The 24204-nt window shown below is 42.9% G+C and overlaps 1 protein-coding gene across 1 annotated transcript in view; it reads left to right on the plus strand.

The window, feature by feature from the left end:
• tenm1 (teneurin transmembrane protein 1) overlaps positions 1 to 24204 on the plus strand; it is a 185383-nt gene that overhangs the window by 94667 nt on the left and 66512 nt on the right. Inside the window, exons 8-18 of the mRNA XM_069670433.1 lie at positions 1708 to 1915; positions 6125 to 6226; positions 8885 to 9079; positions 11366 to 11566; positions 13424 to 13609; positions 13769 to 13798; positions 13910 to 14056; positions 18997 to 19231; positions 20483 to 20602; positions 20698 to 20959; positions 22191 to 22476. Of these exons, the coding sequence (XP_069526534.1) occupies positions 1708 to 1915; positions 6125 to 6226; positions 8885 to 9079; positions 11366 to 11566; positions 13424 to 13609; positions 13769 to 13798; positions 13910 to 14056; positions 18997 to 19231; positions 20483 to 20602; positions 20698 to 20959; positions 22191 to 22476 (1972 nt within the window). The remainder of the gene's footprint in view (positions 1 to 1707; positions 1916 to 6124; positions 6227 to 8884; positions 9080 to 11365; positions 11567 to 13423; positions 13610 to 13768; positions 13799 to 13909; positions 14057 to 18996; positions 19232 to 20482; positions 20603 to 20697; positions 20960 to 22190; positions 22477 to 24204) is intronic.

A 24204-nucleotide genomic window follows, 5' to 3' on the forward strand; every position in this document is an offset into this window, starting at 1 on the left:
TCAGCCTGCTGATACATGATTGGTCAATATTACTCGGAATACAAGCAAAATACACACGGAAACCAGAACACTTGCCGTCCCTAAAATCCACATCCCTGCCTAAACAGAGTTTAGTTCAGTAGTAAGTTACTTACATTGCTGGTTCAAGCTGTTCCTTTAGATCAGATCAAAACAATGCCTTCACAAGCCCCGTTTATATGGCGCTGCTTAGCTGCCACCTGTTTGCAGCTGTGTTATAACATCATGATTGTTTCTGTGGTTCAAACACTTCTTCCTGTAAGCTGAGCCGATAACAGAGCTCTCAGTCTAAAAGATACTGATTTGGTGATTGGACACCTTTAGTAACACCACCTCAAGAAGTGGCAAGGCATTGAGAACGTCTACCTTGCTGTGGTGTGAGGTACATTTTACTTCATGTGTTTGTGCAGCTGTGAGAAGTAACTCCCTGTCACCTCTCACCCTGTCTGTGATCATCGTTTTAAATGTCAGTAAAGCCAATCACACAACACAGGTGTCGATGAACTGTAGTTTTATTTGTTTTGTCAGACAAGCTTGAATACATAAAACAACAATTTAAACAATTTCTCAGTGCAGCAAAGCAGGAATTACTGCCCGCCTCGCCAACAGGTAAAATTTATGAGCCATGAACAAAATCGCTTTTATACTTGTTATGACAAGAAAAAAATAGAAAGAATGTAAATGAGTACAATTAAAGTGTGACTTCAGCTGTATTAACAGAGATTTGCAATGCAGCGTAATCCGGCCTTTTCCGTCACGCTACCAGATGTTGACTGTGTTGCAATCTTTTGTTATTTGTCCGCTAACAGAAGAGGAAGAGGAGATTTTGTCTATTTCCCCATGTGGACGGACAGCATCACATAAACAAGTTACCAAGTGTACACCCATATCATTTTCACAGGGAAACAGCAATTTCTGATTCAGTTAGCCTAGTGTGAATAAAATGTCTCCGACACATTTTCAGAAACAATACACACACACACAGAGACGCACACACAGGCGCACACACAGGCGCCCATGCTTTATCCAGTGTAGAACAACATTGTTCCCTGCAAGAAGCACATACAGACAAAAATACAACACACACTGAGTCATCTGCTTTTTAACATCAGTGAGCCCCGGCTCTCGCCTGCATGAAGAGGTCTAATTAGCTGTTTTTGACACTACTGTGACACACAGCCCTCAGGGGGAATAAGACTCAGCGAGAGCTCGCTAGTTCAAGGAGGTTTTCGTATGGAGAGGGAGGGAGGGAGGGAGGGAGAGACGAGGGTGGTGGGGAAAGTTAAAGAGGGTGAGAAAGAAGCACAAAGAGGTATTGACACATGATGTTATAGTCTGTTTCGTTTTAAGACCTGGGTGGTAAAGTCCGGCTATGCTAAGGCTGCATGTGAAGTTACTGAAGGGACTTCAGTGTGTCTGGAAGAGGACAGAGCTGCCATGGATGACAGTTTCTCTTTTTCATGTTTCACAATTTGCATCTGATATCCACATCTAATGCTATTCCCCAGCTTCTCGTATGCAGGCCGTTTCCAATAGCATACAATTTTCAGTTTCACAAATCCAACAACAGTCACACACCACTGCGAAGGGTTTGGCTTGCAAATTTATGTTGCATTAATGCAGTTTTTTGTGAATTCCCGCCTTGCTCAATTCAATTGGATGACAATGCCGTTGTCTGATTGTATTCAGTTCGACTTTGTGAAATTGCTGGACGGGAAGGCGCTGCCCAGGTCCTTGACTGATCCCGTCTCAACTGCCAAATCTCCCAAAGGCCTGCTGCTGAGCGGCCTCCAAGAAACAGGCTTCATCGAGTACATGGACCCGGGCACATGGCACCTCGCTCTCTACAACGACGGACGGAACCTGGAGCAGGTGGTGCTCCACAGCACTCCCATAGGTGAGGAGAATTATTACAGATTCACTCATAATGGCGGCTTTTCTTCCCTGTCTGAATATTTTCTCTACTCTGACAGTTGTAAAATTGTATTATGTGTACATATCACTGTTGGTATCTCAGGGTCGCGTCACTCTCCTGTCCTCTCTCCCTTTTTATCTGTTGATGTGCAGAAAACATAAGGACATGGCCAAGAGCGGTTTGAAACTCATTGACATTTGAAGGGAACTTTTCCTGTTATAAGAGTGAGCTTGGCATGGCGAGAGACAGCCGTTCGAAAGGGGAGGACAGCTCCTGTAGTAATGACAGGGCTTGCTAACTGCAGCTCATTGCTATGACACACACGGATGGCAGTGTAAATTGAAGGATGTGAATAATGCAGGAGTACGTGGCTGAATATAGACAAGTGGATAATTACCAGGGCAGTTTCTTCACTCCCACTTTGTCCAGCTCTCCTTAAGAGAATGCAGTGTTGAAATAACAAAAAAAAAGTGTAGTAGCACAGTTCCCTCATGGTGATTTATATGAAGCTCACAGGTAATATGGCAATTATAAGCGTGCAATCTGATGAACAGATATAATGAGAAGCACTCCAGCAAACAGACTCTATTGGGAGTTTTGTCCCGCTGACTCGTAAGCGGCCATGCATTATTTAGTTTCTATGTCATTCAGTAAAGGATCAGGAGCTCTGCAGCCAGCTTCCACAATGCTTATGCTAAATACGTGTTACACCAACCTCTCAAAAGCCAAAGTTGTAAGCCAATCATTAAACAGCTCGGTAGTGTGAAAACACTGCACTGAAAACATCTTTGATCCTCGTATTGACACAGGCCTTTATATAATGACTGACAGCATGCGACAGCTAAACACAGATTTTATTTCAGAGCTGTCAAACAGTCGTTGAGTCGTGTGCTGTCTGCAAAGTCTGGAACATACAAAACCTATTTTGAGCTCACGTGTTATGTGCTAAACAGGAAACAGCAGCGCTTACAAAGAGTAAACTTTCCTCTTCCTCTTCAATAATCAAAACAAATACAGACACAGCAGATGGGCTCGGAAAAAGCAGCATTTAGTCCAATTAGGTTTTCCAAATGATTCATCAACTGATTCCGCCTGAAAGGGGAAAATAATATTAATGGATTGATGTCAAAGGTCATTTCAATGCCCATTTGCACCTCTAACGAGGTTTAGGAACAGACAGTGTGCCGTTTTGGAGGCAGAAAATCAAAACCGCTGAGCGACAGAACAATAAATCCTAATAAGAGACGTAGTATATTGTAGCCCAGAGTGCAGCTTTATGAGGAGACGAGGGGGAAATGAGATGATCTCTGTCGGGAAATCGAGCTTTCCTGCAGCAAATAGTAACTGGATACAAGCAGGGGAAAGAGAGTATAAATAAGGGGGGAGCAAAGGACTGTCGTAAAAAATAAATAAATAGAATAAAATAAAATCAATACGGTGTAAGAGTATGACAAAGAACATAAAGACAACAACACTATGTGACATGAAACTGATGTACAGAAATGTGCATGCTCTCGCAGAAACAAGAGGATATATACTATATGTAAAACATTTGTGTAACGAGGTATGTGATTACACGAGACAGAAAGCTTCATAGTTAATCACGATAATCCTTTAAAGGTAAAAGAACAAAGACGCAAGTTATGGCAGAAAAATCAAAGCCACGTGTGTTTGGTGAGCTGATACCTGACCTGTATAAGTCACAAGACATTAAGGTGCTCTGTCATCCATTCACAGACCATCACACACACGCACGCGCGCACACACACAGCATTCAGTTACATCTTAACTCTGCTGCTGAGCAGGACAGAAAATTGTCGGCACAAAAGCTGATATATATACACACAGTAATACATGCTGATATGTGTATAAACTCAACAGTTATGTCTCAGTGATTATGAGCATAAATGGTGCAGATATAAGCTTTAAAAAAAACTAAAAAGAAGACAGACAATCCGCTGATTTTAAAAGATATTATAATGATTTTCTCTATAGTGATGTGTCAGCAGATGCAGAGGAAAGCTTTCTTTCTCCTCCACTGTTATTGACATTTACATGTGACCCACAGAAGCTCCAGCTTAATGATTTCTGCCATTTCACTACCTCCACTCCAGCCCCATCTTCTTTTAATTCTCCTCAGCCTGTACCCAGGCACAGAGTGTCGCTTCCTGCAGGGCTATTAATTATGCATAATTGCTATACTTCAGCTGCCATCACACGTCCCCTCGAATATTATATCTTTAACACAATGGCCCAAAAAGTATGAGAAAAAGTTGTGCGTAGAGAACCGGAAGTTTCTCAAAATAGATGAAAAAAAAAAAAGGTGGTTAGCCGCTGTAGCGGACGGATACTTCTAGTTAGCTCAGCAGCCATTTAATTTTTTCATAAATTCATAAAGCTCAAGGGTCATAAAGCATGGCTGGAACTTTACGGGCTCATAAAGTACAATTGGAATGCTTATTTGACCAATCAGATCACTTGGCTGGAAGCACCTATTTTATAATAGCATTTAACTGCAATAACTAATGGCATGAGTGATTTCTAACTGGGAAGGGTTTAGTCAGTGGAAAGAACCGAGTGGATGCCCACACACACACACACACACACACACACTCTTCAAACCATAACAAATAAAGACATGGCTCTCCATACATTACCTGTTAATTGCCTGAAGATTTTTATAGTTGAGACATTGACCCGGGAGATACGAAGCTTATATCACTGTGACAACCCCGCACCTTACAGCCTCGTGAGCGCTCTGACGGATCTCTCCTCTCCTGTGGATTAAAAAGAACTCCGTGACCTTGCAGATGAGTTTTTGTTCAGTGCATGTGTCAGGTGCCAGATACAATATTGGAATTTGTGTATGTGAGGCTTTTTTTTTTTTTTTTCAAGAGAGAAAGAGACGGATATGGAAAAAGGTTTGTGAGTCCTCCTGACTGTGTGGGAGAAAAGATGATTGCCACTCCTTCTCTCCATCAGTGTGACGATGACAGGTGATGGAGGTGAAAATGACTTTGGTTTCTGTAGTGATGCGCCGCTGTGGAGGATAACGCTGTGCTGTCGGCTACTGGCAGGGCCTGTCTCATTAGCATGTGTCACACGCGCCTCAAGGCGGGTGTCACATAATAACTTTGCGTGCATGTGTTTGTAAATGCATGCGTGTGTATGTGTGAGCGCAAGCCATGCCACTGAAGGATTTGTCTTCCATGCTCCCTGAACAGAGCAAAGCCAGGGGACTGCAGTGGTTTGACTCTGGAGTCGATCCCACGATCAGAGGAGGCGAGCAGGACGGCACAGGGTCAAATAAAGGATGACATCCTTGACACTCATTTTAATTACTCTATCTAGCTTAGATAGAGCTCGCCTGGCACCAGACAGCCAGCAGCACAGTTCAAATCCCCAACTCTGCCCGCCTCTGGGTACTTCTCCTCCAGGATCTTCCATCTCGAGTAGAGCTGACAGTGCTCAGCCCATAATGCTCTAAAAGCGTAGAAGTGCTCTTCCTCTTTATCTGTCTTCGCCATGCCGTCTGTACCCAAAGAATGAGACGTGACATGATGGACGTATCAATGGGAGAAAAGGAGAACGGTGAAAGGAAGGCAGCTAATTGAAGTCCAATGGAGGAGTATGACGAAACCTTTAGCCTACAGAAGGATAGAATGAAAAACACTGCCAGATCTGACAAAGCTCTACTCGGAACAAGCGGCATACTGATCTCCGGCATGGCGAGAGTGCAGCTTAAGAGCAACGCAGTATCAGCCATTCTCCACCAACATGTGCACTCTCAATGTCAGGCTTTATGTTGTTCAATCTCGTTCCAAACTGCGCCCTTGTAAACAGTTTGTTGATTAAGCCTTGATGTTTGTAAATTTGCGTGCAGTGTGTTTCCAACCTGTAATGCAGTATAATGTGCTTAGTGCTACTGAGTGTAAGTGAGTGCTTGGCCAGTCCCCAGAGAGTGATAGCAGCTGGATCAGACTAATCTAATATAGCCCCCGAGTCTGGGGAGCCATCCATTGCTTATCAGATCTCTCATTCAATAACCGAGAGCTATGCCAGCTGATGGAGCTACATGTGGAACATCTTCAAGTTTAGGTTTTTTATCTGCCTTTTATGTCTAATTTGTGAATGTGTGTGTGTTTGTGTGTGTGTGTGCATGCATGTGTGTGTGTGTGTGTTTGCTTGCAGACTCGATGGATGGTTGCTCCACGGACTGTAATGGAAACGGAGAGTGTGTGGCTGGACACTGCCACTGCTTCGCTGGATTCTTGGGTCCAGACTGTGCCAAAGGTAAGAGATATCTGATAAAGGATAAGGCCGATATTGGTTTATGTTATTCCAACTGGCAACAAACACAAAAAAAAACAGGTATTAATAACAGATCTCAATATTTGTATCAATCCAATCAGTCCTACAAACACACCCACCCTGCTTCTCTCTCTTCTTTTCTCTCTTTTCACTCACCAACTATTTCCAGTCGCTTCCATTCTGCTGATTCACAGGTGCTGTAAAGCTATCCGAACTTCCTACACATACTTAAGTTTCACATTAAAAGCCTCCAAGCAATTTAAAGTGCACAACCTGTGCAGATGTTCGAAACATCTGCAGGAAATGTTAAGTTTTATTGACAGCAACTTCAAAGTGCGAGAGATTAGTAGAGTGGGAGTAACCAAAATTAAGTAGTGCATGGAAACACTTCCAGAGCAGCAGATTACAGAAAGAGATATGGCTAGTGAAAAAACACAGAAACACATTATTCTTAATTATGCAAATGCAAGCTACTAGAGTGCAGGGAAAGTTTATTTTTTACATGCTTTTATAGAACATGTATTTGTTTGTTGGGCCACACCCCTTAATAGGGCTGCACAATATATTGTTTAACAATCGCAAAATACACAACAAATATTCACATCGCAGGACGTGTGATAGTGAAGCAAATTAAGTGAAACACGTCAAGCTGCTACTTTTTTGTTCCTCGGTGCAAAACAAAGTTTCTCGCTTTTAAGGACAAATCCACAGGAAAAGTCCGTCTGATATCACACTAGTGCAGCTCTTCAACTGAGCAAACAGAACTCACCGCTGAGTCTGTCTCTCACCTGCCTGTAAACTGTAAACAAGCACGAAAAGTTACGTCTCCTGCTTCCTGTCGGCACACATAACCTCACACCGTGTATGTGCTGCAAGTGTAGCCGCTGAAAGAAAACACTCCACGGTACGTCTGCTCTGTGAACTGTCCGTTTATGTAGCCACAGCGTTAAGCAGCACTGGGACTGACCGCTGTTAACGGGAATACTCTCACTTATAAGCCACCTTGTGTAGTGTCAATCATCTTGCCGACATCATCTGTTACGTGTGAGGTTGTGTGCCGTCAAGAATCAGTTTTCGTTTCCAAAAGTTGCTGTTCCCGAGCTGATCACATTGATGAAACTTACATTTGAGCACCGTTAGAAATGGTTGTTGACATACCGTATAAGTAACACAACTGCAACCCATAAGTCTGTATTTATTTAATATTCAAAGTTTTTTTTCTTTCTCTACTTTTTTATCAGGGTGTCAGAGTCTGAACCAAGAGTGATAAAAGTAGGAGAGGGTTTTTGTTTTGTTAGAAGCAAATAGATCCCAAATAATAAAAAGTATTATTGTTGATTGTTTATATGAACATGAAAGCACACTGTGTTTATCTTATAATTTCCTGTATTTTTTAAAATTGAAATAAATTTTGCATTAATATCGCAGAACAAAAAGATATCACGATGTATGTTCTTTTCCAATATCATGCAGCCCTACTCCTCAGTATTATTTTAAAACCTCAAAATGTGGGATTGATTCAGAAACAAGCCACAGCGGCCATGTTCATCAGCATGAAAGCACATGTTAACCAGGGCAACAGCGTGGCTCATTGATGTGCTTTTGGACAGCAGTAGAGATCTATAGCACAGAGGATTAAGCTAAAACAGGCTCTTTTGGATGTCTTTCATTCTCCTTTTCATTTAGTTTCCTCTGTTCCTCCTTCTCTCCCTCCTGCTGTCCATCTTTGTAAAATTACTGTTGTTGTAGCTGTCTCATTGTGTTGAAACAGCTGATATGATATCACACCCTATGATTTATTTACGCTCATCATTTATTCATCCCTTCCTCTCATCTTTGCTCATTTGCTCGTGTTACAATATTCTCTGTTTGAAAAGTTAGACAGCAAGTTTTGGCAAGAGTTGTAAAAGAAGTGTGAATTTATTACTGTGGGGTACAGAGTGTTAGATCGAACAAAGGATCAAACAAACACATAGCACGTGCTTGCACCCATGAACACACAGGGCCTTCATTGCAAATTATCCCAGAAAGAAGCTGTTGGTCCTGGATCTTCTTTCTAATCCATTTGAAGTCTGGAGCTGCCATATTTCCTCTTCCTGCAGCGAGTACGAGGAGTGTAACTGTCAGTGCGTCATCACACACTCGCTGACTTTATTCTACCTGGCTGTCATTACATTAGCCACACCGCTCTCCATCTCTGCATGGAGATAGCTCTGCTTTCCACCCGCGTTCTATAAACCCCTAATGCTCCATTTCCTAATCTTCAGTTTTCACGATTGTTTTCACGGCCTGTTCAGAGCGAGTGAGGTGACGTTGGGGGGATTTTCTACAATTCCTGGGTTGCTGTGGTAGCCAGGCTCAGGTGGTGCTTGAGTAAATTGAAACAGCGTGAGGGATAAACTGGAGTGTGTGTGTATATATACGTGTGTGTGCGCGTGTCTGTGTGAGAGAAAGAAAGAGAGGGAGACTGGGGCTGCTTGAGGATTTGCTGAATCCGCGCACTAGCTGAGATAAGAGAGCGTAGCCCCACTCACGGTAGGTTACTGCGGTCTCCCAGCTAATATACTGCAGCACTGTGTGTGTGTTTGCATGTGTGTACTACTGAATACGTGGTTGTAATCTGTGTTTGTCCCGTTGCAGATTCATGTCCCGTGTTGTGCAGCGGCAACGGCGTGTACGAAAAAGGAAGGTGTGTGTGCCTGGCGGGGTGGAAAGGGGCGGAGTGTAACGTGGAGGAAGGTCAGTGTATCGACCCCACCTGCTCCAACCACGGCTCCTGCATCCAGGGAATCTGCATATGCAGTCCAGCCTACAAGGGGGTTAACTGTGAACAAGGTAGATACACACTACATCCTGTCACATCTGCACCACAAATATTGCTCCACTTATATGAATTAAAATGACCTTGCAAACTCGAAGCGTTTTAATCAAGCCGAGTGAAATCAGTTCTAGCAATTTTAATTTATATACCCCAAAATCACAAATCACACATTTATGAATACAAAATAGAGGGTGCACCATCTGTCCAGGTAAATGAAAAACTTTAAAAAGGGAAAAGTTGCCTGGTATTTTTTTTGCTTCTGTAGAATCTCTGCCCACATCCACCCAGTTTCCAGCTGCAGCAGGCATCTGTTTACTGCCTGTCCAGCACCAAAGGGCAGGCAGACAAAGTTAGGGACTAGCAGGAGAACATAATGAAACATTTAGCAGCTAAAGAGGAGGATAATTACCTCAGGGATTCGTCAAAAAGGGGAATGAATATTAGACTAACCAGTGGTCAAAAAACCCGGCTTTTTTTGCTTAGTGGGAAAGGCTACAATCGGCATTCAGACCCAGGTCAAATGTCTCTGCAGTAGACCCGGGTAATTATCGCCTCGGCTCTGATCGGCATTGATGGGAACAAAAAACCTGTGTCGACACGCTAATCTCCACCCCCTTTCCGGCGCGATGCTTTGACACGTCTCCTTGTCATCTCAGCTACAAATTCCGCTGTCTCAGCACTCGAACATCGTTCCAAATTTGTCAGCGCCGAGTTTGATAAACAGACTGAATGAGTAATAGATACAATAAAGACCTAACCACCGTAACATCTTCACTGGCCTCCCTGCTGCTTACCAAAGAATATAATGTTCTTTGTGTGTGTTTACTAACCCTGTTTCCACCATGCTTGTGACATCAGAGAGTGACGCAGCAGAGAAGTGACTGAAAGGAGTTTACTCCACTGGCAATGGGAAAAGAGACGATTGGCATTCATTAGCGGGTCTTCCCGGGTCTGATAAACCGCGCTAATTTTGGTGGGAAAGGGGTATTATACATCAGGCAGACATAAACGCAACTCAAAGGATTTCCCTCGAGTAGCCAACAATCAGGTAATGTCGCTTTAAAGAAACTAAACTGCTCCTCTTCTTCGTCTCAGTGTCGGCATTTAACAACTTTCTTGTCAAAAAGAAAAAAAGCAGAGATCATAGACACTGCTGGAATCTGTAGAACTTTATCTCTTGTCAGCGAAGGCACAAGATGTCAGTCAATTATAAATGTCTATTAGTCAACCAAGGACTTGTATAAAAAGAGTCCTTCCCACATCTAATGCATCTTTTTCATGCAGCACAGAGCGAGCAGAAGGCTGCTCGTCTGCACAGCCAGGGCTACAGTTCAATCAGGAACAAATGAAACATTTTCAGCTCTAAAAAAGGACAAGTAAAAGAGGTGTTTTTGAGGAGCTACAAAAGCTTTGTACATGCAAGCAAAAAAAGTAGTTTCAAACTTTTCTTTCCCAATAAAGGCTGTCCTGGAACATTTATACTACCACCCACACGCCACATTATGCTGTTTCTAAGCAACTGAAGCTGTCCTTAAAATAACAGCTTTGTATGTATTTACTGTACATGTTGTTAAATACTGTAAATATATTCTGTATGTCCACATAAAGTAGGGAGTGAAAAATGGCCTTGGGTTGTTATGACAAAGTATAAATAATTCAGCTCGCTCAGGTAGAGCACCAAACACTTACAGTGAACCAGCATTGTGCCTTTGTCATTTCCTCCACATGCAGCCGAGTATTGTTAAACCACCCAATAAATTAGCAAAAACAAACAAAGCCATAATATTTAAAACAATTACGATGTTACAATTGATCATAACGTGATAGCACAGCTGTCCAGATGCCCGCCCTGCTGTTGCCTTCGGTATCTGGGCCTGTGGAGACCGAGTCAGGTGTTTGACCTTGAGCGGTGGAGCTGAGCTGAGCCGAGCTGAACTGTGCTGAGCTTTGGCTTGGCGCTCAGAGCTGTAATTACACACACTAACACAGTGTAGCAGAGACCACCATGACACACACACGCTCACACAGACCAACCCATTTCAGCCCTTATCAAAGCCTCAGTTCTAAGTGTCCTATGAAGTGTAATGTTGTGGAACAGATACAGGGATTGTAGCGAGGGTGGTTAACTCCTGGATGGGATGCAAAGAACACCGCTTTCATACTCGGTGAACTGATGATTATAATGAGGCAGGCACCCCCCCTCAACCCTCAACCCCTCCGCCCCTCCGCCCTTTCACTCCCTCCCTTCACCTCTGACTCATTCTCGCTTTTCCATTTGTCCTCTCTCTCTCTCCCCGCAGTGGACTGCGTAGACCCACAGTGCGGCGGGCACGGCGTGTGCGTTCGCGGCGCGTGCGTGTGCTCGGCAGGCTGGGCAGGAGTGAGCTGTGATGACCCGCTGCCAGCCTGTCAGGAGCAGTGTTCAGGACATGGCACCTATCTCCCTGAGTCAGACACCTGCGCCTGCCAGCCCAACTGGACTGGACCAGACTGCTACACTGGTAAAACCTCGGGATTATTGTTCACCCGCAGAAAAAACAACGACAATTGCCACTGCACATCACTAGTTTGCCAGTGTTCTTGTAGCACGCATGGTCTTGCCAGATACTATTTTCTGGGGATTTGATAGACATGAGAGAGAAATATGGATTGGAGCCACTCTGTGAAATGTGTCTGTGTGTGTGTTTGCGTGTGTGTTTTTTGCACTCTCTTCATGCTGGTTGTAAATGAGATTTCCCCTCATGACTGTCTGACGGAAGCACTCTGTAGCCCCCCCCCCGCCCCTCTTACATAGCACTTATTATACTCTGCATTTACACTGTAACAGACATATACTCTTGCACACACACACACGCTCATGTACGTGCACACTCGCAAATATTCCCTTCAGCTAAATGAGGGTAAAAAAGGCAGCCGAGAGAACGGAAAAGACCTCTACTTTCACTTTGCTGCGAGGCCTTTGAGAGGCGGTGACTCTGAGGAACACTCGGCTTGGTATTTAAAAGCTTGCTGATGTTTATTGCATAGCTTTTTACCTGCACGCTACCTATCAGTTAGTGTGTGGATCCCGAGTAAGATTTCCTCCATCTACAACTGCCTTAACCTTCCACACTCGGTAAACTCTGCCGGCTTACAAAGACTAAAATTGTATAGCGATTGTGAAGAAAAGGCAGTGGGCTGGTGAAAAGCGAAACACGTGTGCTGTAGTGTCTAAAGTATGGAATGCAGTACTCTGCAGAACACAGTGAGGAAAGTGTCCTTGTCCTTGCAGTGTAGCCTGACCGCGAGGAAAAGAGCCATTATAGCGCTGACTTTCATCTGTTTCCACCACACTAACTTAACACTGGTGTTGGGAGGGATCCGCTTTGCCATGCACACCAATGATTTGCAGGCAATTGGCATTAGCTCCTGCTCTGAGGTGCATGCATGCCTTATTATAGTGATATAGCCCGTGATAATGATATACCGTGGCTGAATATCTGAGATATGAGAGGCCTCTCTCTACCTGCCGGGCTTTTAATCAAAAGGGCCGAGCAATTCTACGTCCTGGTCTTGTTGAAGCATAGCTAAGCTAATGTAATTCTAATAGAGAGCTGAAAAACTCTCCAACTTTAATCCACTTTTACCTCCCTCTCCATGCTATGTATATTTAAATTGAAATAACTTTTTACTGCAGCTGGATAAGTAGTCTTTGTGTGCCTCCAGCACTTTGCTCTCTTTACTGATGGATGAGGCTTTGCTTCTGCAGAGAGAGAGAGAGAGAGAGGGGCGCGCAGAGGAAAGGAAATAGACAAAAAGGGGAGGAAAGAATTTTAAAGGGATGTTGCAAGAGACAGAGGGAGGGGCCCGGGATACTGCAAAGAGAAAGCTGACAGAGACAAAGATGGAGAGATGAGGAAAAAGAAAGGGGTATTAACACACCGGCCAAATCTGATCAAAATGTCAGAAAAGAATAATAGAAGTGGATTGAAGTCCCTGTAGTTTAAATATGCAGTGCAAATACGAATCATTTGGCTGTTATTATGAGTCTATTCACTCTTCCTCTCCTTCAGGGAGCTCAGCTATTAGAGGTGGGAAAATTGTGTATTGTGAGAAAGTAGACTTTTTAGTCTCTTAAGGTTATCCTTTTTCTATCGCTTGTTTTTTTCTCTCACATATATCCGATGGCTCACCCCCAACTCTGATTTTTTTTCATTCTCCCTCTCTCCGTGTCCCCTGTGCCTCTTTTACCTTTTCTTCCAATGTTTAATTCCACCATTTGTTCCCCTCCCTCTCATTCTCTCTTCCTCTCACACTTACGCTTTTTTTTTTTTTTCCTTTTCTCACGCATACCTACCCCCACCCACCTGTTTCGGCAGAGCTGTGCCCGGTGCCATGTGGCAGCCATGGTGTTTGCTCAGAGGGCCAGTGCCAGTGCGAGGAGGGTTGGATCGGCGCTGCGTGCGACCAGAGAGCGTGCCATCCTCGCTGCGAAGAACACGGCCAGTGCCACGACGGGACCTGCATCTGCCAGCCTGGCTGGGAGGGAGAGCACTGTAACATTGGTGAGTGTGTGTGCGCGTGTGGGAGTGTTTAATTATTGCTCGAGATATTTTGATCAGTATGATTAATAGGATAAAAAAGGTGTTGCTGTTGTTGGAATAATTTCCATGTACAATTCTGCTTTCTCGTACCAAAATTCTCACTTTCTCTTCCCACCACAGTTACTCACGATTTGGACGTTGTGGTGAAAGGTAATTTTTCTTTTTTTTTATTATTTAAATGTCATGTTGTGTTCCTTTAACTTGCTCACAAATGCAGACAAAATGTGTGTCTGTGTGTTAACATGTGACATACCTTATTAGACGGCTGCCCAGGGTTGTGCAGTGGGCATGGGCGCTGTACCCTGGAGCAGAGCGGCTGGCGCTGCGTCTGCCAGACTGGATGGAGTGGGCCTGGATGCAGCGTTGTCATGGAAACTGACTGCAGTGATGGAACAGACAATGACGGAGGTGACATTCTAACATCATCTATCATTTTCTATCTCTTTTTCTCTTTCTTACCTCTTTTATTCGTGTTTCTGTGGCAGATCGTCCACTCCGCTCCCTCACTTCTCCTCCTGTTTCTCCTGCTGAAAATCTGCCTCATTGTTCTTCCCCTTCATCTCCCTGTGCTGTCCCAGTCCTGCTGAGACTCCTGTAGAGTCCTGCTGGTCATTATTATACTGAATATGTATTTGTGTGTGCGAGTGTGTGCGTTTTTGCGAGTGTATATGTCTGTTTTTTCTCCTATCACAGCTAAATGTCTAATATGCATACCACCTGCCAGGATAAAAGGCACTCAGAGAAATTGTCACAAGTCTAAATACAGCAAACCATGCAGAATAGATTCTGCTTCTTTGGTTATGAGGCTGTTTGGTGACAGGTGAGGGTGTGTGTCGCTCACTCTCGTAGCTGTGTTGTTCTATCCTCAGGTGAAGAGATAAGAAAAGAACATTCCTGCAGTAGCGCAAAAACTCTGCTCATTACAATAATTTCCTCGCCATTTCAGTCCCATCTAATGCTGTTCCCCCAAAAACGTTACAACTTTAAAGAATATAGTTCTCTCAACTGTGCCCATTCACTTTGAAACTCCATCAAATATCCATTATGGACTTGCCTGTTAAACCGCGGCTGTAATCCATCATTGCAAACAAGGTAGGGTCGCTTTTGTTTGGAATAAAAGCTTCTTTTTTTTCTGTGTCTGGTTCCACGTTTGGTGATGAGTGGCGTTTGAATCAGTGCACACAGCAGCGGGAAACCTCAAACGCATAAATTCTTATTTGTAGTCCTTTTTCAGGTGGTGTTCGGGTGCTGATAGCTGCAATGTTTCCGTTCTTTTCCTCCCGCACATTGTTTACCAAAGCTGCATGAGTTACTGAGCCAACACTTCAGGGAGGCTGTGTAGATGGCTGCTGAAAACATGGATTACAGGTCCTTACCCTGGATTATAACCTCACAGACGTACTATAAAAAATGCCTTGTGGACGATAAAATAGGGGCTGAATAAAGGAGTCTTACAAGGACCGTGGCCCACCAACAGTCTAAGACTGATGGTTTTTCTATTGTAATAAGGGATTATGTTCTATCTTATTGTTCTGATCTGTGTTGGTAATAATGGATGTTAAAGCTGTGGTGTTAAAGATATACAGCACTCCAACAAAATGAACCTTTCTGGAGTGGCACTCAAAACAGTTTTGAACATAAAAGTCAATTTACTGGTTATGACAACAACTAATTGGTCCATGGAAACAGTTGCATAATGTTTTGTTTGGCTCTGAAACAAAGTCAAGTTCAAGTCGACTCCAAGTGCAAGTCAAGTTGCACTTAGAGTCGCCCCCTTTTTAAAATAATACAAACCAAGATTGTAGAGTTTAAAGTATTTATAAAACATTATACTTTCTTGTACAGAGTAATATGAGGAGATCTCCACAGTTCTCTATCTGCCTTCTTAATATAAGAAGCCATAAGTTATTTAAGTCGTATCATTACAGTGAGCTTGAGTGATAGTGCCGATTCTTTTGAACGGCTCTTTGGTGCAAACGACGGGAAGCGAGTTGTAGGTGAGAGATGTTCGTTTTATAGTTGTGCCCAAATTTCACTACCCGCCCTGAATCCACTCCCCTTCACGCCGAATCACCACAGGCAGCTTTTTTCAACTGCATCTCTGCTACACTAGGTCACGTGTGGCGGAATCATGTCACCACAACATAATGCCGACGGTGAGCAACATTATAACCCTCAGCCAAGTTTGTTGTTTTTTTGTTGACATCTCTGTAGTCATACAGAGTTGTATCATAAATCATTGGCGAATCAATGACATTGATTAATTGTTCCTACATTATTCTGCTGTTTCCTTTTACATTTTAAAAGTGCAGAATGTTAAATATGCGTGTGTGTTGACGCGGGAGAATACAGTGCCGGCACGTTTGCGAGGCTGACCACTCTCTCACCTCATAGTGTTGATGAGCTGTTCTTTTGAACGGCTCTCGGAAAGGAACGGAGCCATAAGATGTGGCTCCCTTCTAAGAGCCGTAATTCCCAACACTAGAAAGTGATTCCAGGAAGTCACTGCACTCGACCACGAGTTTGTCATACAAACCCCGATCAAACCATAAACTGTCATTGTGCATTTATGTATGGATTAAACAAAAGACAGATAAATCAGAGAGCTGCAGACGTCCTATTAGGCGAATTTAATTGCTTCTAAACAGATTCAAGCTTCCTGTTTCCCCTTGTTTCCAGTCTTTATGCTAGGCTGGGCTAACAGGCTGCTTCAGCTCCATATTGACTGGAAACACAAGAGAGCAGCATCAGAGATCACCAAGCAGCAGAAAAGCATGTTTCCCAGAATGTCTGACCATTCTCCTCATAATTGGGCGTTGACAGACCGGGTTGGAGGGTTACTTTAAAAATGTATTCCAATACAGTTACCTAATGTACCTGTTAAAAATGTAATCAGTAACCTAAACAAAGTATCACAATTTTAAAGTAATGGATTGGATCACTTCAACACTAAATCTGCAAATAAAGAATACGTTTCAATACTTTTGTAATGTGCAAATGCCCGTTTAAATTAATTCCGGTAATTATGCACATTTAAATGTGTTTTGTTAACTGTGCTGTTCACACTACCTCACACTTCAAGTAAACTGCCATAAACTTATTCCAGTCGGGAGATTGTGCTTTACTCACACTGTCCCCGCCAGAGCAACAAACTCTTTTTCAGTTGTAGAAGAAGACGACAGGTTAGCTAACATTTTAACTGGAATTCTGTGCAGCTGATGTTAGCTGTGTCGAGAGAGACATTGAGTCCTTGGATAATGACAGCACTTTCACAGCTGGAAGGCAGACGTTGCACTGTACTGCAATGTTGCTCCTTTTTTCTCCAAGACAAAATGATGACGAAATTTCAACCCAGTGAAAACATTTGTTTCACCACAGGCCGTGGCCATAGACTGTTGATGGCAACCAGAGACTGTTGATGGCAACTTTGAGGAGCGCTGTTGTGAGACTTGTGTGTTGTGATGTGTCGTAACGTGTGCGTGCAGCTGCACAGTATTATCAGAGACGGTCAGATGGCATTAGAAATGAGACGGCAGATGTTACAGAGCATCTTTGATTTTATATTGTTTATTTTAAAATTGTTATCCTGCTAGTAATCCCCATTTTAGTGTATTTATAATTTAATTACCTCTTTTTCTGTAGCTGTAACAGAATACTGTTGCCTTTTTTTTAATCCTAATTACGTAACGCCGTTACTTGTATTTCATTACTCCCCAAGCCTGTTACAGGCAAGGAGGCACTAACAGGAGGTGCTAACAGGTGCTTTAGGTTGCATTATGGGAAGTGTAGGATGCTGTGTTTATGTAGCTGTGACTATTATACGGACTAAAAGTCAAGATACCTCCCCCATTCTGTCTTCTCTTATAAGCCCCTATGGAAGTGCAATACTGACTCTTTAAATGCATATGTGATTAGATTTAATATTTCCTTTCCGTCTGTGTGAACAGGCTAAGCAGAGGTCGAGGTGGTGAGTGGGTGGATGATGGGACAGGCTTCTCTCTATCAAACAAAAAAAAAGTCATTAACATAAATATGGTATATGCAGAAAGGGATATACTGTACAGCATTATATAGTATTAAAATGCCATATGAATATTGATGAACTTTCTCAAGTATCTGCAGGTATCAAACCATTCAGCTTAGGGATGATTATGCTGGAGAAAGACTCACCAACAAAGCCTTATGGACACCATTTATACTTCTCTTATCTTTCTATCCTACCTCTCCGTAAAGCCTTTCAAACACCATAATTTTCTGCCACACAATTCGACCATCTCCCTTAATTGGCAGATATACTGAAGGCTCTCATAGGCGCCTCTCGCAGCAATCTTTGTGTCTGTGAAGATAGACAGAGATGGAAAGATGCTATCACAAGTAATCAGAGAATAAAGAGGAACTTTGAAGAGGGAGTTTCAATTATTCTGTCTGGATGAGAGAGAGAAGTATTGTTCTTTCTCTTGGAAAAAAACACGAGGCAGAGACATCACATGCACATACATATTTATAGCTATTACATATGTTGAAAAACAGCATTTATACCCGGCTTCATTGTGTACAACGATTAACAAGGACGCCTGCATAATAAGGTACAAACCTGTCTGCTCTTTTAACAACAATGATTTCAGAAATTCAATTAATAGTGTGCTTTCAAGTTGAAGTAGTGAATCTTATGGAAATCAACCATTGTACTATGCTACCTTTGTAGGAGGAGGTTATAATAGAATATTGTTGGCCTTTGGCTCTGCGCTCTGCGGTCAGATGCATTTAAATGTCAGCACTGTTTCCTGCCTTTTCAGAAACAGGCTTGAAATAGGAAACACAAATGCCAGCCGGGCTCCTATTACCTGCAAGCCTGGCTTTGTATGTGCGGCTCTTTGTTTACGCTGGACTTCCAGGGTTCACATTTAAAGAATGCTGGTGATTCAGCTCTGATTTATAGCAGTGGATGCTTTAATTGTATGCTGATGGCCCCTAATGAATCGCTTTTGATTGATACTTGTGATAATGATGAAGCATGAGCAGTTCATTGTTGTAGATTAGATTACCCGAGTGGAGTTTCTAACCAGCCAGCAGTTTAACAATTATTTCTTGGCAGTTCTGAGGTTTTATGGTCTTGTCTTGGTGCCTTTGCACAGCAGATATTTACAGAAACTTGGCCTTTTAGAATTTAAATTTGTTCTTAACCCCTTCAGTCACTTAAATCTGTTGAAGAGGTTATTAACAAGGCATAACAAAGATTTTAATGGCTCATGTATATTCAGTGCAAACATTTTAAGTGCCCTCTAAAAAAAGCTACTCTCTAAACATGTATTTTATTTTGTAAATCTTTCACTTCCTGTCCATTACAGATGGCCTGGTGGACTGCGTCGACCCCGACTGTTGTGAGCAACTGAGTTGCGGCTCCGACCCTCTGTGTCACGGCTCGGCCGACCCTTTGGCCCTCCTGCAGCAGAGCCCGCTGCCCACCACCACACCCCCCTCGCCCACCAGCACACACACTCACAGCTTTTACCGCCGCATACGCTTCCTCCTTGGCAAAGCAGCCACACACACTCTCCCTGGAGACGTGCCCTTTGATACCAGGTATGTGCTTGTTTACTCTTTGTGTGGCTGCATGTGCGTGTGCATGCCAATACCTCCATGTAATTGTTTTGTAGGTCTGTGTCCTTGAGTTGTTCTGCTGTATAGTTTGTTGAAAGAGTAGTAGATGATGAAGTAAATACACCTGTGTTCACGCATTGAATCGTCCATTACCTATTATTTGTTTAATGAGAGTGTGTTTGCATGTGAATGAGGCTTTTCATGTGTTCACATGCCTTTGCATTCATTGTAGTAGTGTGCGTTCCCCTGGAGATTAACAGTCACATGGCAGTGCTTTGTCCTCAAGTATCAGTATCAGGCCACAACTGTCGAGCTTGTTTGTAACATATTCATGCTTAATGTATCACTCCACACCAGTCATGAGGTGTCACCATTAATTTTTCAGAGACCTCTCACTGCAATCTTAGAGAGGAAATACATCTCACTGACATGATGATGACCTAGAAAGGTCTTATTGAAAACAAGAAGGGATGCTTCCCCGAAAGATGGCGAAGTGCATTTTTCCCCCCCGGTTCGCCCGTAGAATAAACAAATAAATTAATTATGTGGCTGTTTTTTCAGAAGGGAAATCGATGGCAGCTTTCAGAACAGGAGTAACAAACGGGGCGACGTAGCCACCCGGGGAAACCTCACCATCCTTCATTTATCCCCCTTCTGGAACAGAGCAGATAGTCTTCATCTTGAATGTGTGTGTGTGTGCGCAACACATGTGTCTGAATCTGTCTTCATTTGACCAGTTCAGCGATTATTTCAGATTTAAGCAGTGTGTTTCACACTTTACCCACAAAGTCATGATGAATATCTCAAAGCAGTGGAGATGTGACTGATAGCTTCAGGGCTATTTAAAGAACAACACAGCCCTTTTTTGCTGCAGGTACCACTGTCACTATGATATAAACACCATGTGGAATTTTCTTTTTTTTATATGACAGGGTGTTGAAAGGTTTTACTGTGGGTGAAGCTATATTTATGGTCCTTGTATCCTGGCAATCTCTGGCAGATTTCTCTGTGAATCGTACTGAGCAGAATAAACCCAGTAGCTTTTTCTTCATGCACAAGGTCGTTTGGCTAGCGCGTCACAATATGCCTCTCTCTCCAAACAATGATTATGTTCTCCATCATTGTAAACCTGTCATCTCTCCTCTCTCTGTGTACCTCATTCTCTCCGACTCTCTCTTTTTCTCTCTTTCTCTCTCTCTCTCTCTCTCTCTCTTCCTGTCTTTGTTTTTCCAGTCGGGTAGCCGTGATTCGAGGTAGCGTGGTGTTGCAGGACGGCTCTCCTCTGGTGGGAGTCAATATTACCTTTCCACAGCATCCAGAGTACGGTTACACTATCAGCAGGCAGGATGGAAGGTAGAGACACCCATAGCCAAAATACTTAAAAGATATGCTTCTCTTATCCCCCATGTAGTCCAATCTGATTCTCTCTTACTCCTGTTTGACTGTAGTTTTGACTTGGTGACCTTGGGCACGATGTCCATGACCCTGATGTTCCAGCGCCCACCCTTCCTGCCACAGACGCGCACCATCTGGACCCCTAACAACAACTTCCTGGTTCTGGATCAGGTGACCATGTCCAGGGAGGAAGCTCAACCTCTTAAATGCGATATCAGGAGTGTTTTAAGTCCCTACCCGCTGGTCCTGCCCTACCCGCTCCCAAGATACACAGGAGCGTGTGCAGAGAAGGGGCCAGCAGTACCTGAGCTACAGGTACTACTTCACTACATTGTATCAATGCACTGCTTTATGGTTACAGATGGCAGACAGGAAGGATGAAGCTGAGGCTCAATTTGTTACAGCTCAACAACAAACCAACCCGGTCTCACAGGGTTTGTAAATTTAGCCTGGTTCATTTTTGCATCATGCAAATAAGGAATGAAAAAGAAATGCAAATTTGTGCTCCATCCATGTACTTCCTCACAACCCAAGCAAATGAGGTGGCTGAAGGTCAGGTGAGGAGGTCAGACTTGTGATTATACACCAACCCTCCAATGTGACTCCAAAGAGTTCTTTTTTTACAGTGACTAAAAATGCAGCCGGAGTCTATTAAGATTCTCGGTGCGCAGAGAGTCCTTTTCTTGTTACCTGGACACACGACAGACTGAAGAAAGGGTCACATCCAATATGTGCGATGGTCACAGGATCCTTTTGTGGCAAAGTTTTTACTTGTTAATAGTATTGCTCACATCCACAACACATCATCTGCACTCCAAAGTTCAAGCTCATTTTAGAAAATGAGACGACACCTGGATGAACAGACTGTCAAAAGGAAGGAACATTTTATCCTCATGACAAATAACACCTCGGGACAAACAGGCAGCGAGCAAAGGATGGAAGGAACAGTACTCGGTGTTCGCTGTGAGCTTAGCAACTCCTACTGTGTTCACCTGTGTTAATAAATGGAATCAAAGCCTTAAAGTCCTTTGATGAAAATGTGGAAGAGATAGTCATCTTGGAGATTATTAAATATTAGTTAATCACCGACTCAAACGGCATCTGATTTTAGGCCAGAACATATTAAAGCAGATGAATGAATGTTTGCTGCTCTGCTAATTAACGGTTTATCAGAGAGATGATGAGGCTTCTGTTTGCTAGTCTGAGTTAAAGGATAAATAACAGTTTTTTTCCCACATTTTCTTAAAAGAAACCCGTCATTTGTTCATTAAAAATGTTTCCCTTAAAAAGAAAAGAACAAAGTCATTAGTTGAAATAATTTTTATGCTTATTAATAACACATATTTGGTAGATTTAGTGCACCTTACTGTGTGAGCTATTTCATTCCGTACCTGCCACTGGCACTTATTACATTAGCTCATTATATAAATACAAAGTAACGATAAATCACCTTTCCTTTTTATATTATTCTCTCACTCTCATTTCTTGTTAATCCTCTTTTCATCACCTGTATTTCTCACTCTGCTTCCCATCCTGTTCTCCCCAGGCGGTGCAGGAAGAAGTTTCAATCCCAGGAGCCTTTGTGAAGTTGAACTATTTGAGCACCCGTGCTGCAGGCTACCTCTCTCTGCTGCGAATCCTCCTCACTCCTCCCTCCCCATCCTCCCCCATCTCCCCCCTCGGCGGGCTGTCCAAGGTGCACGTCCGCGCATCGGTCCAGGGGAGGTTGTACCAGCGGTGGTACCCTGCAGGGCCTGGCCTGGTCCACAGGCTGGTCTGGAACAAGACTGATGTTTATGGGCAGGAGGTCTGGGGCCTCACTCATGCAACTGGTAGGTAGAAACTACATTTACATATGTTTATCTTAAATAAGAGACAAATAAGAAAACATCTGAAACCGATTGCAACTGATCCTCTCATTTCATATTCCGTCCTCTCTTCACTGCGTCTGCCGGATTTGAAGGCAAAAATCCCAGTAAAATATTTGGCAAACATCTGAGCCATGACGAGAGTGCGCACTCGTCAACCAAATGAAAATCGTGAATGAGAAATGATCATAAAAAATATTCAAAAAGTCAATTTGTCAGTCCATTAATTCACATCCAAATAATCTTGTTTTCATTAAAAGTATGTGGACTGATAAGCAAAAATGAGACTTCAATTATTAAAAATGATCGCCCTCTATTCCAGCAGGTTTAATAAAGTAGTCCCTTCATTAAAATATTATCATTTAACAATTATATTAATCATTTCCAGTGGACGCAGTCGTGTGTATTATTCTACATCTGGGCGTGACAGAGAAAGTTCTGCCTCAGCTTTGTTGTTTCAGAGTTTATTAAAGGCTGTTTTAGTTGCTTGGCTATAATTTATGAGTTACATGAACCTTTTTTGATATTCAGCCATTTATTGGACTTATGTCAACTAGAAGGGAGTACATTTTTTTTCGCTTTGTTGCAAAGTGTTAGATGACAATATCAATACCACTCTCACGTCTGAGTGTTATTTATGGAAGAGGAGCCAGCTGTCAGTTTGTTTAATTTAGAATAAAATCTACAAGCATGCAGGACTCTGTCTGCACCTACTAGCACTCTAAAGCTGACTAATTAACACATCTAAATGTAACTAGTGTTTTTTCTGTTATTATCCCAAACACAAACAGAATTGTTAAAATGGCATGTTGTGGTTTTGCGGGGACTAACGTGCTGTGAATGTTTCTTGGCGGAAGAGAGACACGACACTGTTTACCAAAATATTATAATAGAAATTAAATTACTTCTAAAACAACAAACTTGTTTTTGCATTTCTGTTTGTGGAGGGATTAAACAAACAAGATGAAATATGGTGGGTGTTAGGTGAGCTCTGGAGGTGTTGGTAGGCAGGTTTGTTCATTTTAAATACAGCCAGGCTAGTGTTTCCCCTGTTTCAGTCTTTATTATAAGCCGCCCTTGCCTACCCTTCCTCCAGCTTCATCGCTGATGCACAGATATAGTGCTATCAATCTTCCTATATAACTCCTGACAGGAATGACTGAGGGCGCTTTCACACCTAAAGTCTGTTTGTTTGATCTGAATCAAAGACTAAAATGTTACAATGTTGCATTTTGCCTCAAGTTTAGTTTGGGTTCACTCTGCAGCTTTTATCAGCCGACCAAGAGTTTTGATGGGTGAGGAAACTGCCCTCTGATTGGTCAGAATTTCCACGTGGGCAAACTCCCTTAAGTAAACAGAGAGAGAGAGTGCGCTCCTCAATCACAGTCGACACGATCGCGGAGTTTCTTTTACTTTTAACCAACATCGTTCCACAGATCGATCATACTCCTTTAGTTTTTCACTGAACAGTTTGAACACCTCCGTGTTTTTGTGCGTTTCCACAAGCATTTGTGAAAATGTCGGGTCAGCCCATTCTTCTATTTCCTCATCGCTCCCCCACGTTTATCCTCTACTCATCTTGCTGCCTGGCTGCGTGGCTGTCTCTGCAAGTGTCAGCACCGTTAACAACCCACAATGCACAGGATTTTGGTTTGCTTCCTAAATTAGATCCTATTTTAAGTCTGTTTATGT

Source organism: Semicossyphus pulcher, unplaced genomic scaffold, assembly GCF_022749685.1.
Source record: "Semicossyphus pulcher isolate SPU_LCO1_2020_fin unplaced genomic scaffold, fSemPul1.0.p SCAF_2, whole genome shotgun sequence".
Lineage (NCBI taxonomy): Eukaryota > Metazoa > Chordata > Actinopteri > Labriformes > Labridae > Semicossyphus > Semicossyphus pulcher.